General features: G+C 44.0%; 2 protein-coding genes across 2 annotated transcripts; one reads left to right on the plus strand and one right to left on the minus strand.

The window, feature by feature from the left end:
* Nucleotides 1-1,269: 1,269 nt before the first annotated feature.
* Nucleotides 1,270-14,695, minus strand: LOC128719210 (BCL2/adenovirus E1B 19 kDa protein-interacting protein 3). Its single transcript, XM_053812832.1, has 5 exons — nucleotides 14,572-14,695; nucleotides 2,688-3,025; nucleotides 1,660-1,730; nucleotides 1,395-1,568; nucleotides 1,270-1,321 (listed from the first exon to the last, which is right to left on the minus strand). The coding sequence occupies exons 1-5, from the start codon at nucleotides 14,693-14,695 to the stop codon at nucleotides 1,270-1,272; spliced, it is 759 nt and encodes a 252-aa protein (XP_053668807.1).
* Nucleotides 14,696-18,984: 4,289 nt separating this feature from the next.
* LOC128717867 (uncharacterized) lies at nucleotides 18,985-19,233 on the plus strand. The gene has a single exon (XM_053811540.1). The coding sequence runs from the start codon at nucleotides 18,985-18,987 to the stop codon at nucleotides 19,231-19,233; it is 249 nt and encodes an 82-aa protein (XP_053667515.1).

Below are 19,233 nucleotides of genomic sequence, written 5' to 3' on the forward strand. Positions count from 1 at the left end.
CTACGAAACAAAATTTGCATTTTTAAAACATTGGGAAGAAATTACGTTAAAAAAAAGAAGATATTATAAAGTATAACGAACGGGTTACTAAATTTATGAAACTGTAAAAAAAGCAAATATCTTATCACGACAATGCACGTCTCGCGTGTTCTGATCCGTAAAACGCTCTTAATTCTAATCTTCTTGGCCTGTGTTTTTTTTTTTCTGTTTAAGCGCACACGTTGTGTACCGGACATTATGTTTAGTCGCCTCTCGTACACCACACACGCCTATAAAACTGCCGACTACATGTTATAAGAAAAATGGAATTTACTCGAATGTGAATTACATTGCTTCCGTATTAATCCCTGATCCCGTATCAAATCTACTGTAGCGCTTTTTCGTTCTCCCACCTCGCTTGGCCCTTGTTGGCGGAAATCGTGCTCGAAATCTTACCACTTTGTGTTCCCTCGATTGATGCGCGCACGGATAAGGTGCCGCTACTACTAACCTAATGGGCGATCGCTCGAACCTTTGCACACCATTTCATCGTTTAATCTCGTTCTATTGTTTCAGACAATTTCTGTCTAAACCTTGCGACCCATCCCTTTTCCCTAACATTTTCATCTAAAGCGATTCATCGCCACTTCTGTTCTCCAAGCTTAACCCTAACCGAAAGAAATACGTTGGACTGTTCGGCAAATAGGGATCAGGATGATCCCTGGGCTACGCGCCCCTCCTGATGAAAACGAGGATTAAATGTCACGTGAAATGTTCAGACACCTAGTGTCTGGTCTCCGTCCGGTACTCCGCCCCTGTCTAAACATGTTCAAATTCATGCGTTTGTTTTGGTTTGATCACACATTTTCTGCTACCATAAGATTCTTCCACGCCAAAGTGCGTTCACGTTTGCTCGCTCACCATTCTCACCCACCCTTTGCGACATCATAATTTGAGGGGGCCCACCGTCAGTCGTTTCGCTGGCTTTTGAATACTTTCCCTTCGATGGCCCCTTTAATTTTGACACACACACACACAAAACCATACACGATGAATCATCGTTCCATGCTAGACACCAAAAAATAATAAATGCTTTCTACTGCATGCACAATCACAGCAGCTAGTTGCGTGTGAGATGTTGTCCGGATTTCCAGTAGCCAATATTGGGAAAGATGAATTCTATCGTACGCACACGACATTTCGCATAACTGCAAGGCGCTTGTTTCGGTATCAAGCTATGCGTGTGCGGAGGGAACCCCCTCTTCCAAGTGGGCGCATCTTTACCGCATCTTACTCAATGGAAACGCGGGTTAGCAACAGGCCCCGTTTTTGTAGCCAAGCGCTGAAAAGAAATGAAACAAACAACATTATCTTCACCTATGCTGCACATTAGTTTCAACAAAAAACCAACTTACCCAATGCCGGCACCAAGCAAAAGTGACAATACGTTCGTTAGTACAATCGAGTATAGAAACTCCCGAGAGAACAGGGAATTTTTGCCAACACGGACCTGCCGTATGGAATAGCCGGCGTGTATAGGTTTATTTCTTTCCTCCTGCGTTTGGTTGGGATGCTCAAATTTCCACAGTCTGTGTGAGAGGCGCACAAGAGAAGAAAGGTTTCATTTTGGTTAGATATTTGCAACAGCAGTTGGTGGTTAGGCATGCATGTGTCACTCACTTCGGAGGTTGCTGATCCGGCCGACTGCTCCAGTCCCAGATCCAATCGCTATCTTTCACAATGTCACCATCCTAGGGACGAAACAAACAAGCAAAAAAGATAGAAAAATAATCATTCGCTTAATTGTACAATAAATAGCTTTTCGCTTCATCTGCTAAAGCACTATGCCGTTTGATGCGCAACGTCCTATCACAGCACAATGTCTCGTTATGCAATTCTAATAGTAAATGCATAGCTAATTAGGAAGATAATCGCTTTACGGACACAGCACTCAACATGACCATCTCTCTCTGTTCATTTTATGGAGCTGCTCGGGGGGAGAAGTAGTATAAATAATACAACATTGACGCAACAACATGCGCCGCCATTTTTATATCTAGCGATACGAAACAACAGATTGCAAAGCAATTAGAAGCTGTCGATTGAAGCCAAGCGAGAGATTCTATCTGCCTCGAGAACGGGAAACTTTACACAAAATTTGCGTGCGAATTAGATGTATAGAAAAAAAAAGACATACACAATAGTTGGGGAACCTTTCGCTGTCCCTACCAGCTGCGAAGGTCATCAAATTCCTCCTATTACACAAAAATAATACGAAAGCTCACTATAATTAGCAGCGTAGGACACACAGTCACACTGGTGTGCATTTGAAATTGTGGCTCTTTTCCAGCTCGCTACGCTAAGCTAACCACAAAAACCCATCTCAAATTCGGCTCGGATGTCGTTACAAAATAGTTCAACTAAAACACACAGCAAACAACAACAAAAAGCCACAATGCCAACCACCCGAATCAGCTTCTCACATTACGTCAACAGGCGAGGTGGTGATGTTTGTGCATGGGTGGGGGGCGGGGGGTGGTTGCGTTTCCGTTTGACATTTTAAAAAATCGTCCCATTCACCCTCGACGGCGTGGTCCACAGCCGGACGCAGCAGCATTATATCAAAGCCAGCATCATAGCTGGATGTTAGTGATTGGCTTAGCTGGTTGGGTGTTTGTGTTTCGTGGGGTGGGATCCACGCTGGTTACCTTGTTCACGTAGTTGATGTACACATTTCGGAGATCTTCCTCGGTGGCGGCCAGCTCCGTGTTCGGGCTGTTTGGAGGTGATTTGGGACTTGAACGCAGTGATGGGATGCGGCTCGATTCCTTTGATTCGCGCTGAGCCTCCCGCAACAGTCTTATGTACTCTTCGACGGACGCAAACGCCAACGGTGGCACCGTCCGGTCTGGGCTCTTCGTTCCAACCGTGCCGGACGGGGTTGTGGCACCGGTGAGATTGCTGATGCCACCGCTGCTACCCACGCCGGTTCCTGTCGCACCGCCGCCATTCGGGCTCGTGTTGGACGACAGCTCGATCCAGGACTCTGTGAACGAACAAGACGTACAGAAGAGGAAGATGGTCAGAGAAATGTAAACTAATGATGAAGCATTAAACATAAAATTGTACTTCCGACGGAGCAGATCGAGACAAGGAAAGGGTTTTGGGCCGGGAATAAAGTTAAGCCACCTTTCTCTGGCCCCACAAATCAGCAATATCACACCACACAAACAACAGGTGTGACCTTGAACAACGGCAACAATGCGCTACCTTTCACGGCGGCATCATCCATTTTGTTTTTGTCCGCATTTTCTTCTCCTGCTTCGTTCGTGAACCTTTGCATCAGTTTTCTCGCCTCAAGGTCTCGCGCACGTTGCGACGTGTTGTGTTGCATTCTGGAGGGGAACCGCTGTGGTGTCGTCGTTGGCCGAGGCTTGCCGCCCTGTTAACCAGACAGGGCAGCACAAAATTAATATTTATCACGAAGAGGCGCACTCAGAATGCCGCTGGTGGAGAGCAAAGCGCTTGACCACCACACGCAAATGATGAACCACGCATACTGATTAGTAGCGTGGTGTTGGCGTCACAACACCACCCCCAGAATCGACTACAGGAAGTTAGCAACAGTAATGCCGAATAGTGTGTGAGGAGACGGCAGGGGAGTGGAATGGCCATCCAAATACCCGTTTGCTCATTGGACACGCTTCAATACCACCGGTGCAGCACTAAAACACACGCACAGCAACATTCTTTGCGCGGTGGAGGCGATTCGTTAGACCTCAACAAGGCGAGAAACCCTAAAGACGATCCCTTACCAAGTGCATCGGAGCATAGGGTTTTGGTGGAGTTGTGAGTGAACACACACACACACACATACATTGAAAAAGTAGGTTAGTTCCCATGAAACTGGTTTGAAGTTGGACGCCTCAAACAACAAACAGTGACCGTGGATTTTTTTTAGTGAAACAAATCAAATTCGTTGCGAGCTATGTTTGGATATTATTTTTTTTTTTTAATTACTTTGAAACTCGTCAGGTTCGTCAAGTTCAAGTATGGGCATCAAAATAAATCTATAATATAGCGAAATAAGAACTACTGGTAGTTATTGCAGAGAGTTCTTGCTCTCCAGAATTTCTCAAAGAGACACATCGTTTAAGGAACAACTCATAATGGACACACCACCCCATGTTACTAACGCTTGGACAAAATTTGACTCACAAAATAGTCGAGCGCTTTAACCTCAAACACCAAACACCCATTTTATCGGCACGGTACCGCCGCACGCTTGTTTCACGCGTACATGCACAAGTCAACCCGATTAAACCCGATTTGTTTGCACAGAGAAGAGACAGGGGAAACACAGCGACACCACACCCTCCCCCCCAAAACAGCACTTCCGGTGGGGTAATACAATAACGAAATAAAGTAACCCTGTTAACACAAAACCCCGTATGGAACTCTCTGCTGCTGCTCTTTACGATTAGTGGCTGGAAAGGGAGGGAAACACACCGAGCATTATATATCTGCCACCATTCGCTGTCGCCCATCTGTTCGTAGCTGGCAATTACTGGTAAAGCCGTGCGCATGTTTACTTGCACGAAGGCTTAGTAATTAGACGTTTTTATTTGTGCTTTTGTCGTAAACATACTTATTTGCCATCTGGATTGAAATGGGTCCGCCGAACGCAATGATACGATTGCTCTATTTGTTCTTTGTAATTTAGCTTAATTGAATGTGTTTTTCCTCAACAATACGACAAAGCGTCATCACACACTTCTTAAAATTAATTTTATTTTTAATGTGTGATAAATGTTTATTTAAAGACTATTTGTGAGAGAGTCTCACTGTGTCTCACTCATCTGTGAGAGAGTGATTATCTCACCAATTGCTGCTTGTAATATTACGGGAGTTTGGCAAAAATTGTGCCGAAAGGGTGTAAAGAGCTTCTTGCTAGGTTATAGTACAATTAGCTTAATCCAATAAGTTCATTGTTCTGCTCTAGATCTTCTTCTACAGTAGAACGTCGATTAGCCGAGGCCTGATTATCCGGGCGGGGATAAAAAATGACAGCTAGTAGAACAGTTTTGATTTTTATGACCCATTTAACCGGTTGACCCGAGAGGAACTTCAGAGTTTTCTATAAAATCATGTCAAGTTCTACTCCCTGGAAAATGTTCCAAATCGTTAACAAACATTAACTTCTAATATTAAACACATAGCGTTGACCTGTCTTCTTCATCTTCAGTTATTGCACGTACCAAGCTGAAGGGCCTGTTATCCGTGGAAATCGATTATCCGGCATGCGACCAGTCTGCAACTGCCCGGATAATCGACGTTCTACTGTACTTCTTGTCTATTCGAGTAGCAACTATATCCTCCATCGGTCCATATTCAGCGGCTTACCTAAACTCTATATTGCCTGTCGCTCTAGATTAACTTCGAAGTATAATTCCTACCTTAATGTAATCAATTAAAGTCATATTAATATCCTCATTAGATATTTGAATTCTAAATAATAATTTTCTTCTTGGCTTAATGATCTACCTGGGCATCATCTTCATGATCATCAGGGAATTCTGATTTTTGGCTTTCTCGATTGATGCAAACCTTTTTAAAGTCTAATTTCACGACTTTCCTTAAAACAAAATCCAATTTCAACTAGTAAATGTTTCGAAACGTGGAAGGTATTCCCCATCTACCTCGGTACATAAATTGCTTGCTTATAACTCGGTTGCATCTTAAACTTGAAACCCCTGTAAGGTCAAAAGCAACACTCCTCAGGCTGATAAGACGGTCATTGGCGTAGCGCAAAAAAAAAAGAAAAACACTTCAAAAACGAACTTAAGCACCACACTTCAAACTAGATCCGTCGGCCACTGTCAGAAACAAGAATAAATAGCCAATTGTGCACACTACAATGACACCCTCCTCGGGGCTTGAGGAGCAGAGCGGGTTGTTTTTTTTTTTCTTTCGCACCTTCGCAGTACCGGAGTGCGCGCGGCACTGGGCGGCAAAGACCCTTGTCTACGTAAGTAAACAAAGCAAATGAGTAGAGTCACGTAAAGCGGCAACCGTGACTATCTCTACATGCAGTAACCCGTGGTCCTAGAACCCGAAACATCGCATGCATGCACACGTCGTCCGGAAGACGTCAGCCAAACGGTCCAAAACCCGTAATCTAGCGCCGGTTGGTTGGTCGGTCCCGTTTGCCGGCGTCGTCCGTGACGTCAATTGTGCACTTGCAGCCGGTCACAGCAGCAACAGGGGGATGAAACTGCGAAACCCTTTTTTAGTCGCAGTAATGAAAACACGCTGGCAAACCACGTCAATGACCATCGATGAATCGATGAGCGAAACGAAGCGCCCGGAAAATGAAGACCGACCGGACAAAGCGAGATTTTCCTGCTGTATGGCTCAAGGCGAAAAGGTCATCGAGACAGAGGGTCCGTTGTCCTACATTGCCGGGAGGGGGTGCTACCGTCTGGTCATGGAGAATATACAAAGAAAGACTCTTTTTCCTTTTACAGTAGCAAAATTATATGCTTCAAAACAGAGTGTTTTACGCACAAGAAGATTATTTTGCTCAACGGTTTTTGCAAACTTTCCCTTTCATGGCGAATGAAAATAACTCTCATCACAACACAGATGTTGCCGAACAATCCCCGGTAAGAGACAAAGTGTACACTCTCGGCTATGAGCCAACTGGGATTTCCTTTCGCTTTATATCCGATCACTCACGGTGCCATTTAATTGGCTAACGTTCTTTAGACTAGCCACTGGCCACGTACACACCACGCCGCGCTAACGTTTGTGTTGGCGTAGGTCAAGCTTGAAACCAACCCGCACACACCAACGCCAAACCGTTCGCGATCTTCGCGAACTGGTGGAATTCCTTCGCGTACGAGAGTTTAATCATGCTCCTACCACTTCCGCGATCACGCGGCCACACGGGAACGGTTTGGGGGGACGCAGGCGACACGTCACCCGGGGTCTGGGGCGGTTACGGTGAGCCAGCGTCGTCTAGACTAGTAGTGCAACATTTAATTACAAAAACAACCGGTCCACCGTGTGATAAGTTCACGGAAAACACACAGCAGCAGCAGCAGCTTTCGGAAGCTCACACAACAACACGTACACCGGTGACGAGGGTCGACTGGCACGTTGTCAATGGCTGGGTATGGGGTTTTGCATGCAATCCCACAGTAAGTTAGAGCTCATCCTAATCTATCGAAAGCTCCCTTCGAACTGTGATGGATGGTGGAAGGCGAACTAAATAAAATTTCTTCCAAGCCCACGCCAATGCGCGCTCCAGTGACGGCGGCATCGTTTAATGACGTACGTGAGCGGAAACACATCCGGTGTACATTGTGCTCCACGACACCTCCGCGCCGTGGCCGTAACACTGCCAACGGTCAATTAATTAACCACGCGTCACATATTACTGCCGCGACGCGTTTTCGCACAATTTAATTTCCATTTGCACGCATCAATCACGCCGATTGATGGATGGATGAGTTTTGCGCGTGTGATATCACCCACAATGGTACCGGCGGTGCATGTGTAAACCGCTTTCAATTACCTTTCCTTGACGAGACAACAGTTAGGTGAGTAACGTGTGCGCGAAAAAAAATGGACAAATGATGAATGGCGATTAAAAACTGCCTATTACCGGTAATTGAATCATGTTTGATTGTTAAAAGTTTGAAACAAAACCTACCGAGAGGCCATATCTGAGCGGAATCTTAGCAAATAAAGCAAATAGCAAATAAATTAATGACGTCTACCTACGTCTACATCAGTCTCAAGATCCTCCGTTTGAGGTTTGCCCGGTTACGGTCGCATCTTCTGAGGGATACTTTCCATTCATTGGTGGTAACCAGCAAATCTTTCCCAATGGTGTATTGTTATCACATACTCTTTAGCGTGATACTGCATGAGGAATGTGAGAATATCTAGCAGGCCACTGTATGACTCCAAAACCCAAGGCAACCAAACTTCTAATGGAATGTTGGTTTCTACTGAACGTCAACTACTCAGGAAAATGACGTAGGAGTTCAAGATGACCTTCTTTATGGGACACAAGGATTCATCGCCTGTCGTTGCCAATCAGTGCCAGGTGGATCTCATGAAGATGATAGTTGAGTTGAGAGGAACACATTTTCCCCACCACATGCGAATAATCTCGACATTTTCACGATACCCCAATAGTCATCTTGTTGAGATAATCCTCCACTATCTGACCTACTGTACTAAACCTGTCAGAGGATAACGATGAAGTCACTATTTTGAGAAAATAGTACACGAATGTCCGACTGTATTCTGAGGCCCTGAAGTACCTCACTTCTTCTTCGTTATCGGCACAATAACCTCAAGAAGTCTAGATCTGCCATTGGCCGGAATCATACTCTAAGTCAGTTTTTTTGTATGCATTTTGACGTTTCCAGGCTTAACAGCTCTCCATGCAATAGGCAAGCCAAGTTAAGCCTAGGAATAAAGGATTAGATGGATGTTCTAATGAAGGCAGTTAACCCAGGGGCTCGACAAATGTCAAAACAAAGAATTTTACTGCAAAGAACTGATCTGAACCAGATTGGGCCATATTTCCTGTGTGCGAAAAATGTAAACATTTTTTTTTAACAAAAACAACTGAAAAAGGATTAATTTAATGATCAGACTTGTATATTATTTCAAATGAATTGAAATAAAAATAAATTTCTAAACTTCCATCGATTTTTTTTAAATTATAGTTTCACAAAAACGATCCCTTGTGTCATTCTTTATGTTAAAATGCCATGTCCTTTACGAATCTGCACATAATGATACAGCCCGGTACCTGGATTATTTGACTGATACAGACTGAAAAAGCTAAAGCTTTCTAGCTTATATTTTGATCTGTCCCATTCCTGGCAGCTGGATAGTCAAGTCCTGCGTACGGAGGATTGGTCCGGATGGGATTTTGGACCGATCCCGTTGTGTGGAGACCGGCGCCGCTAACAATACACCACCGGGCGGAAGTACCTCACGATGCGTAGCAATTCCTTTTTAACTGAATCTACGAATTAGAGAATGCGTGATTCGCTACTCGTCGATAGGGAACTCGTTGATGAAAAACCACTGCCAACAAGACCACTTTTGTTAGTATGTTAGAGAGCATACTACCGTAAAAGTGTTTCTAACAAACGCCTTCAATACTCTGCTACTCGTCTAAACCTCTCCATTTGTAATTACTTGGTTTGAATGTAATCATTTTGAAGAATTCCAATGACTTTATTATTGCAATGTGGCATTTTCTTCGGCATTCGAATGTAACCAGCTAAGGAATTTAAGCCGTCGAGAATGCGAAACGCAAACAAAACGATTGAAAAATGTTTAACCACACTACAGAGCGGTGCAATGTTTACATTCCATTCCTACGGTTCGCAATGAGATTTCGATTGAAGCATATATGGAGGTGTTTGCATTGCGGCAAAACAAAAAAACACAACAAAACTCCACGGTGCACAACTCTAGCCCATACCGGGGGAAGAACACATGTAACGAAAAGCAACAAACGTGGACGTGTTTAGGCACGTTGCAAGACAATTTATATTTCACATACCCATCACAACCCTGGCGCTGGTGGTGGGTGGTGAGTAGGCTGGTGGCAAGTTTCTTCAAATTTTGACCTCATTTTCCACCACCCGGGCCGTCTAAAAGCCGATTGTAAAATACATCACTGACACTCTCCACTCTCCACTGGCAATTACCTCACACGCGTGCGCTACCGTACGTGTATATGTCTGTTTCGGTGGTTATCTGACTTTTTGTGTGTGCTTTGCAGCGATCCTTCATGAAACCATAAAAAAAATCCACAACAACAACAACACAACAGAAGGAGAAAAAAACACACACACACCAACTCATGTGTCCACTTTATCAGCGCCGGTCAGGGGTTGTTGGGGCGCTCTTTTTTTCCTCTTGAGGGTCCTACAATTGGCTCTGAGGAGGCGGCGCACGCTGAATTGTACCGAACCGGCACCACTAAACAGGCGAACAAAGCAAATCTTTAACGGCACGAACGATGGTCGCAAAAATCACAGTCCATCGCCAATCAAACACACCCGGGGTTTCGTTTGCCGATTGTGATGTTGACCCCCACCCCGTACACCGAAGTGTAGCTCGGTTGGTGTGGGAAGGTTGAGGTCGAATTAGCGAATTTACACACCGCAGCACACCGCTGTGCAACCTCCAACACGATGATCACACCGATAATAAATGTGTCGCGCGTCTAGACCGGACCATCGCGTGTAAATAAAAATACCACCATCTACAGGCAAGCATCCCAAAGAAACAACAATCCTCCTCCAACAATCCTCCACCAATCCTGCTCTGTTCGGTAAGGGTGGACACATCACTCCATTACCGCACACTCATCGGGTGTAGTTGCAGCAGCGGGGATTATTAAAATCCCCAACCACCGCTCTTCACACAGTGACTCAGACATGTTCTCTCGGCAATGTCCACTTCAGGTGGAGATGCGGCACTGACCATCACATTCGTCGCAGTTTACACTCCAAATAATCGTGGGGAGGCTGGCGGGCCTAACGCTTCCGCCCAAGTCGCAAAGGTGCGCTGCCTCGAGTGGCCATTGTTGTCGGTGGAGAAGGTGTTGACGGAACCGTACCACATTTTATTGACATACAAAACGTTGCCATCCATCTGGGTTAATATTGGCGCTGCTGATGCGTGCTGGTGACCCCAGGGTGTGAAGGGGCGGTGAACAATCGGAATGATTGTGGCGACTAGCACGAGGGGATCGCCTCAAGATCACCGAGTCGTTTCCACCTTTTCGGCTGCACATTACGCTCTTCTGGCTGTCAAGGTAAGCGACCGAGATGGTCGAAATTATTTCGCCTGTTTGCGCGTTTCGTCGTGTCGGCAACGAGGCAGCTGCGATAACGGATGACCTACAAACAGAAACAGGCGGCAACTGCAACTGCACCGACACACGAACCTTATCACAAACGTGTCGTTTAATCTGCTTACTTTTGTTTTTTGCAGCATCGTCCCAAATAAACCCCCCTGAGGGTGTACGAAACGTATGAAATGTTCCATGCAATGCAGAAACCCGTTGTAGAACAATTAGCAGGGCTGGTTGTTTACAAAACCTGCTACTGCGTCGTCTATGACCGGGCCTATTTCTGGGCGTCACATTGGTGCAATAAAACCAAACACCAATCGGGCAATAAAAATAACGTTTGGAATAGTTATTTTCTGCCGACCACCCACCGCGCCCACCTACGTGTCCGAACGACATTCAAAATGACGCCTCTCTCCCTGCATGAGCACAGCACCGTTGTGGCGCAGTTAAGGTGCGAAACGGCAAGTTCGAGTAAGTTCATTCACCGTTCTTTACACCGCTGCACGGAGACGATGACGCGTGTTGCATTCGCTGCTGCAACTGCTGCCAAAGGCAACTGGGTTAACTGTTTCCGGTTTTTGGTGTTTTGTGAGCATAGTAAACGGGCGCGCGCCACTGTGTGCGTGTGGCTGGCAAAGGCGTGAATGAAAATAACAAAAACAAGCTTGTAAATCATCGTGCTAGGCATTGAATCGTAGCCTGGTAAGCGCAGATAAACACAGAAACGAATTTAAACAGTGCTGCACAACGTAACTGTTGGTATGTTTTGCTATGAAATACTTTAACAGCATTCAGTGCAATAGCGCCAACAAGAACGTGATATGTAAATATTGACTCGTGGTTTCTACTCTTGCTATCGGAAATTTAAATAAAAAAAAAATATATAAAAATGTTATCATCAACAATGGCCACCAGAAATTTAAATAAAAAAAATATATAAAAATGTTATCATCAACTATGACTCTTTCATCCATAGACCTAATTCAGATACATATTTCTAAAGGAATATTGAAACCCGAACGAATAACTCTGTATCCCTATTATTTTCTATTCTTTTTCCTACTATTTATTTTTTCTAACAACCTCTAAAGATCCACTTGCAATTATATCTTGCACTTGCAATATCATATTTATAGAAAGTTGTATAGCAGTTTAAACTTTACATAAAAAATGCTGTAAATCTTATGACATTTACAATTATGACAAAATTCTCCAGATTACGGACTCTTTAAATATTCATTCATCTTAAGATATTCAGAGCTATTCCGGGATTCATCAAACCTCCGAGATTCCGAACTTTTCAGATATTCATAATTCTTCAGAGAATTTAAACAGTGACTCATTGTTACCAACGCGTTGTAATCAATGCGACTAATTTGTAAATTTCAGCGATTTTCTTAATATGTGGCATGAAGCGAAATCGGCGATCGCAACCGATCAACGACTTCGCGTAGTTCCAAAAGTGCTGACCGACAACACACAAGGCAAAATAATTGATCGCAAACCGATCAACATTTTGTATGCGGTAAGAACTGCTGACCGCGGCCGGTCCGCAATTATTCAGTCTAAATTAGCTGTATATGTATTGAGTATAAATTAGCGACACACTGTGCGTTATCGGATCGTCAAATTGCTAGTCCGAGGCACTTCTCCGCCCTAACAAGAAAGAAATAAGCGGCAAAGTGGGAGGTATCTCTCCGGCCTTGGAATTGCGGAACGGTCACTTGAAACAAGTCGGAGGTTTTGGTCAAAAATTTACTAAACGATAACAGTGAGACATGTACTGCAAGCCATGCTTCCTTCCATTTTTAGTCTAGCTAACTCTACCTCCTTGCAATGCATCGTCCTTGCTTTTGGCTAGCAGAGTTTAAGTGTTTTCTATCAATTTACTTAATTAAATTTCAATTTCCAACTCAATTTCTGTTCCATGTATCATAACAGGCCACACGAACACAGTTGGAATGTTGGACATGTCTGTGTCTAACCCATAGTGAAAGGAAAATCGTACGATACGAGAAAAAAACTGCATCGCTCACAATCCTACTTCACTAAAAATAAATCCCAACAAACTAAACGACACCAGCTACACCCATTCTCTTCCTGATTCGCAACGAACGACGAATTCGTCATCGCAGCTGATCAGCGTCCGATCACTCCCCCCCTCCAGGTCACGTCATACCCTTCACCATCGTCACAGCTTCAATCACCCATTTGGCTGATGGACGATATCTTATCAGCAGCCATATCAACAGGCCCTTAGCACTGACCTGGTCAGATCGTGATTTGCGCAAAACCCTGGCTCCCGCCGGGGTGCCCTTACCATCTCAGAGAGGAGGATCGGGACCCTTTTATTAACGCGTCACAATACGGGCAATAACATCAAACCGTTCGCTCTTATCAACACCCTGCTCCTTGCGACGATTGGCATTGGAATCTTTTCCTTCGCCTCTACTCAACCAGACAGAGTGGTTCGAATGGTGAAAGTTTATTTCGAAGAAGCTGTCGGCCATATTTTTGCACAACATTGCGCGACAATGTGGGTACGGGACGGAGAAGGATGTGGTGAGCTGCAAACAAACGGCATTCTTATCAGTGTTGTTTCATGTATTTCATCGTCTTCTCTTCGTACGCTTTTGTTGTACGGTTGAAAAGAGTTAATTAAACAAGCTTCACATTTAGGAAGCATTGCAAAGCATTGTTAGCATTTTGCAGACAATTTGTTCAAATATTGTTACGGCAATCAACGAGCGTACCACAGACAATGTTGCGTGCTCGTGTTTATTTTATAAACAATTTAAAGTTAACAACAGTAAAATTCCTTCTGGATGTATTGTGTATTGTAAACATTTGAGGCACTTCTGCAAAATCTGCTATTTGCGCGAGCAACACTGTACAGCTCCGGGTACGCGGCATAAACGAAGGACTTCATGCACCGGGGACATTTGAAGGTAGAGGTTGGGAGGGCGGTTTGGAATTGCAAGTGCAGGTAAAGGCAAACAACCTTTCATGATCCCTGCGTCGGTTACCTGGTTTCTTCTAATCGACGGCACCCCTACAACTGAAGCGGAAATTGAACGAAAAATGTTATCATGTTTCATGCAGAACCACGGCCTACTCTTCCCAAACGTCAGTCCCACGAGTGTTCACTCATCGCACTGCGTATTATCTTGTTCGCTCGCCCGTTTGCTGACCTTATCAGACCGAACAACAAGCACCGAAGAGCCACAACGCGGTGCTAAAGAAAACCAATTAAAAATAGAACGGACCGAGCCGGCATTTCGGGCATTGGTGGCCACCGGGAAAGCGAGTATGGCCCACAAGTGCATTCCACTGTTGGTGAGCTGGTTCCATTTCTGGTTGTTTTCAATTCACTATCAAGGCCTACTCACGCGCAAAATGCTTGTCAACGGAGTATAACGACAAAGATGAGTGTGTTTGACGATTTGCTCCACAGTAAAAAGTAGAAGGGAAGAGCGATGGTGGTGTGATGGGAAGGAGGAAGAGGAGTGGGGGGGAGTGAGAGAACTCAAACTCGAACGCAGTCGGCTACGACGCAATAAGGCATCTCTCCCGCACAAAACGACGCACGTTCTTGTTGCGTGGGAAAAATTATTGATTGCGCGTCCGTGTTGTTTGCGGACCGATCGTGGAATGTCCGGTGATGCATTCGGGTTGCCCGACCGTCAACTTACCTCCAAGCTCCTCCGGGCCCATCTTTGCCAGCTGGCTGCTGGTGGACGTGGTCATTGCCGCTTTGCTGCTACTGCTGCTAACCAGACTGCTTTTGTCGCTTGATAAATTTATCGTACGGAACATAATCGGTTTACTTTACTCCTGCTCGCTGCACCGAATCGACGACACGGCTTGCTTCTCTGGCTTGCCAAACGCACCACACACCACCAAACGTTGTCGGACGAATGTTCCGCAGTTTCTCGCACCTACTGGAGATGGGGCTGCTGTTTTGTAAACAAAGAACGCGCGACGTTACTTCGCCGTTGGCGTTTTCTCTTAACACACACACACACAGACAAACACTCCCCAAAGCGTTCGCGCGCTGCGTCACGTAGGCGGGCTGAAAAACAACAAACTCGCCTCGGACCACTTTCGAACGCACGCACACAGCCGCAACCGTGCACCGCTGGAAAGACAAAAGACGCTCACATACACTCACACAGTGGACGCACCTTCCGTAGAAACGCAGCACACCACGTACGACGTACGCTTTGTTTACAACGTAATGGCGCAGGCTGTTTTTTCCACCCGTCAGCCAACAAACAATCCCAAAACTCAAATTTTCCACCAACGTCACGGCACTTTTCACCAGTGGTGCAGTTATTATTATTCACTGTACAACGAAGGAAATTCGATCCGGTAAACGCAAAATTTTTCTACGAAAATCCCGGGACGCTTCAACGATGTTAACAGCTGGTACAATCTACACGTATTGAACAAAAAAACCCCTTCTGCTGCGCATTAAATCAAAACTTTTTCCTGTTACTTTAGTGCAGGCACTGGAATTGGCAACTGTGGCACCAACACAAACAGCAGCACGCTTGGAGTTTCGGGAACTCGTTCGCCTTTGTCCTTATGTACGGGAATTGGGGAGTTTTACTCGCTTGCCTCACTCGGAAGCTGGTCTTTTTCAGTTGAACACAACGTAAAATAGAACTTTTAAAAAGCTTCGTCTGCTAACGCATCAAATCGAACAGCAAGAACTCGTCTGGCCAACATACGCCCTTTCTAATTTTTTTCGCTTCAATAAGAGACGCTGTTTTGCCGTTGTGCTGTTGCTCTCTACTCCTATTTTCGTCACAATGAATCTTCCACCCGTTACGTTTGTCAACTGCGCTTGAATCGATGGAATCGCTTGCAGCTGTCATGGTGCGAACAAATTTTGACATTTCATGTTTACTCCCATAGTCCAACACTGTGCTACATTTACCCATTGATCAGGACAAACCCTTTTCTACCGTCGATTAATTACCAACCGAGAAAAATTATTATGTAAGACAAATGCAAATTCATTAATTCAACAAAATACATCATAATTTGTATCATTCGGTTTCTTTAGTTCAAGGCACATAACAGTCAACTAGAAATATATTTTTGTTTTCCTGTTTCGATCATGGTACAAGTTCACGCTTAGGCCGCGTATACACAACAGTTACGTTTTCAATGCACCACTTCCATATGTGACTGCTTCTACCCAGGCCGAGATCATAGATGAAAAATTCACTGACTTGGTGACTTAAAACAGAGGATTTTTGCAGCTGATTGCACTTTTTGAATTTGACGTTCAACGCGTGATAATAACATGACTGGTTTAACAACGATTGCAGAATCATTTAATAGTATAAAAATTAATAAAAATTTGAACACCGATCACGAAGCGCGCACTGTCTGTTGCGCCTTACGATAGGCAAACCGCGCTACAGGGTCGTAGGAACTGGTACGCTATGAGTATCGGTGAGCAGATAGCCAGAATAGTGTCCAGAAAGGTGAATCTGTAGAGGGATAGAAAACTAATTTTAGTACTAATAAAACTCGAGTGCGAGAAAGTCAAACAAATCCTAACCGTGCATCTACACACCTGGCGGTCCTCACAGGTACGTTAACAAGAGAACCCTGTATTTTGGTCTCCCACGAATCAGGGGAAACTCCCACCTGCAACTTACTTGCACTAGCGTACTTAGTCTCACGGTAAAAGAAAGGTACGCTGATAATCGTACCTAGGATGACCTGTAAACCAGACCTTAATTCATCTTATCTTATAGACCTTAGTTAACAAACCTTAATTTATTCAGCAAACCAGGCTACTTTTTGAAAGAATACATTAAAATGAGATAAAAAATATTTTTTTTGTATGACAAAGCAAGCTATTTTAGACCATTTTTACGCATTTTGCTTAGATTTAGGAATATAAACATACTGAGATGTTCAAATTTCCAAAAACCGCGTATCTTCGAATCCGCGTATAGTACATGACTAAGCAATATTGATGAGGCCAGATACATCGCACTTGTGCTATTCCAGATATATGGATACCTTATGCATTGTTTACCAACTGTCTGTGCGTCTAAGCAATGCGTAATTGGAAACATGTGTGTTCCATGGCTCAATCGGTACAGACAAATCGTATAAAAACCGAGCCAAAAATAGGCGAAATTCAGTTCAGTTAGTACATCTCTAACAAGGCAGACACCATGCAATTTACTTACATTTTCGTCGTTATCGCAGCGATCGTCCTGCTTGTGGTAATATTTGAGTAATGGAACGCTCAGACGATTGCGATTTTTCTAAACATTTTCACACACTTCCAGAACGTGGCTGATGCTCACCGCCATGGAAAGAATGGCCATCACGGTAAAACCAGGCGCCCGAAGACAACCACCACTACAGCTGCTCCAACCGCTTCTGGTTAAACGAGTAAAGCGAATGGATTCACATGTCCTCCAATGATGGGCCTGCAAGATGGTTTAGCTGAAGATGGTATGACACTATGGTGAAATCGTAAAAATGGAGCGAAATAAATAACAGTTTTCTACCGAATGTTTATTGTTCGAAGCGATATTTAAAGAAAAGCATGATGATATACCTTAGGGAAGAATGGGCATTTCAAATAATTAGATTAAGACGATACATCAAATTGATGCTTCTCCCTCTTCGTTCCGTTGACACGTAGGGAATTAGCTGATTAAAAGCTATTTAAAGGTTATTAGAACTGTGATACGAAGAAACTGAAGTTGCACATGCAGAATTAATATTGATTAAATGATTTACTATTTCAACATTTACCGCACATCTTCCCATTCCTATGGCACAAGCTATAAGGCATGTTTTTCAACAGTGAGGTCTGAATCGTTGAACCATATTAAAGCTGTACGACATAAAAGCGAAACTCTATTCGCTTGATGCACCTCCACGTTACGCTCTCCAACAATCCCCACCCTCCACCCCACTATTACTTTTAGCGCAGATAACGATAATTATGTATCCGGATTACCAAATTAAGATGATTTATATTCTGAACTCTGTTTTAAAACGTGGTTCGTATTCTTGAATTCCTTTGTCTAATTCTAGTTCAAATGTCCTTCTGGAGGGGTCACTCATCCTGTTATTCAATTATTTACGCATTACGCACGCATTTATCTCGATTTATGAATAAATATGGACAAGTTTTTAAAATTCGATCTCCTGCAATTGGTTCGTGATCGATCCTGTGCACAAACTTCTCTTTCTATCAAATATCACCACGACTAATAAACGACTCTCTATTGAATAACACCAAACCGAAATATAACGCCCTCTGGCGACTAATAACTATGCAAACCTTCAGGTTTCAATACCCTGCTCTGGACGAATTGACGACCTTCGATCACGTATACTTATTGATCACAACTACCACTATTTTAAAATACTAAACCATTTGACAACCACAGCCTGATGATTTTTTCCCACGATGGAGTTTATATGCTTTGGAAACTACTTGATGGGGTAGAGCAGCGATTTCAAACCCATTTTGGCTTACGGGCCGCTTTTCATGCATAAACCTTCTTTCGGGCCACTTTGAATGTCTTGTTTTGGCTCTGCGGGTCTTATCACACCCGATTTTCGGTTTATACGAATTAAACCTCTGCTTTATTAACAATCAGACGAAATTCTCATCGTGATAGCATCGCTTGTCAAAATATAAGTGTGACGAGTGTTTAAAATTTTCATCTGGAATTCAACAGAGTATTGAAAACATTATCAACGCAAACACGTAAACTTGTTTTTCACTGTCTCTAATGTTCTCGAAGGTTCTCAAAACTAGGAAATGGTAAGGCGTTTACAAATCTGTTCACACAAAGTACACCAACTGGACCAAGATTTTTTTGTCGAATCACTTCCGAGGATGTTTTTCTCAAATTTTGAGCAAATGCTACCCCGCGCACTAACCATTCGGCCCGTGTTTTCAAGGGCAGATACACTGCTGCGCAAATAAAGTTGCAGAGTTTGATTGTCTGCTATTCGTCTTACCAGAGATGTATAAAAGACACGCTCAGGATGAAGTCTTCTATCAGATACCTTAGTAACAGTTATCCTAACCCAACCAAGTAATCACAATGAAGTTCGCTTTCGCTTTTGTGCTGATCGCACTGTTCGCGGTGATCTCGACGTCCCAGGCTATGCCCGAGGAGGCCGCGGCTGCCCCTTCCAACGATAATCCGACCGTTAAGAGTACGATCGAAGTGGATATCAACCCGGCAGAACTCGCTAAATTGGAAACCCTTATGGCAGGCCGTGGATTCAACTGGAAGAAATGGTTGGGTGTTGCTGTTAAAGTTGGTTCTATCATTCTGAAAAACGTTTAA

Source organism: Anopheles marshallii, chromosome 2 (genome assembly GCF_943734725.1).
Source record: "Anopheles marshallii chromosome 2, idAnoMarsDA_429_01, whole genome shotgun sequence".
NCBI classification, from domain to species: Eukaryota; Metazoa; Arthropoda; class Insecta; order Diptera; family Culicidae; genus Anopheles; species Anopheles marshallii.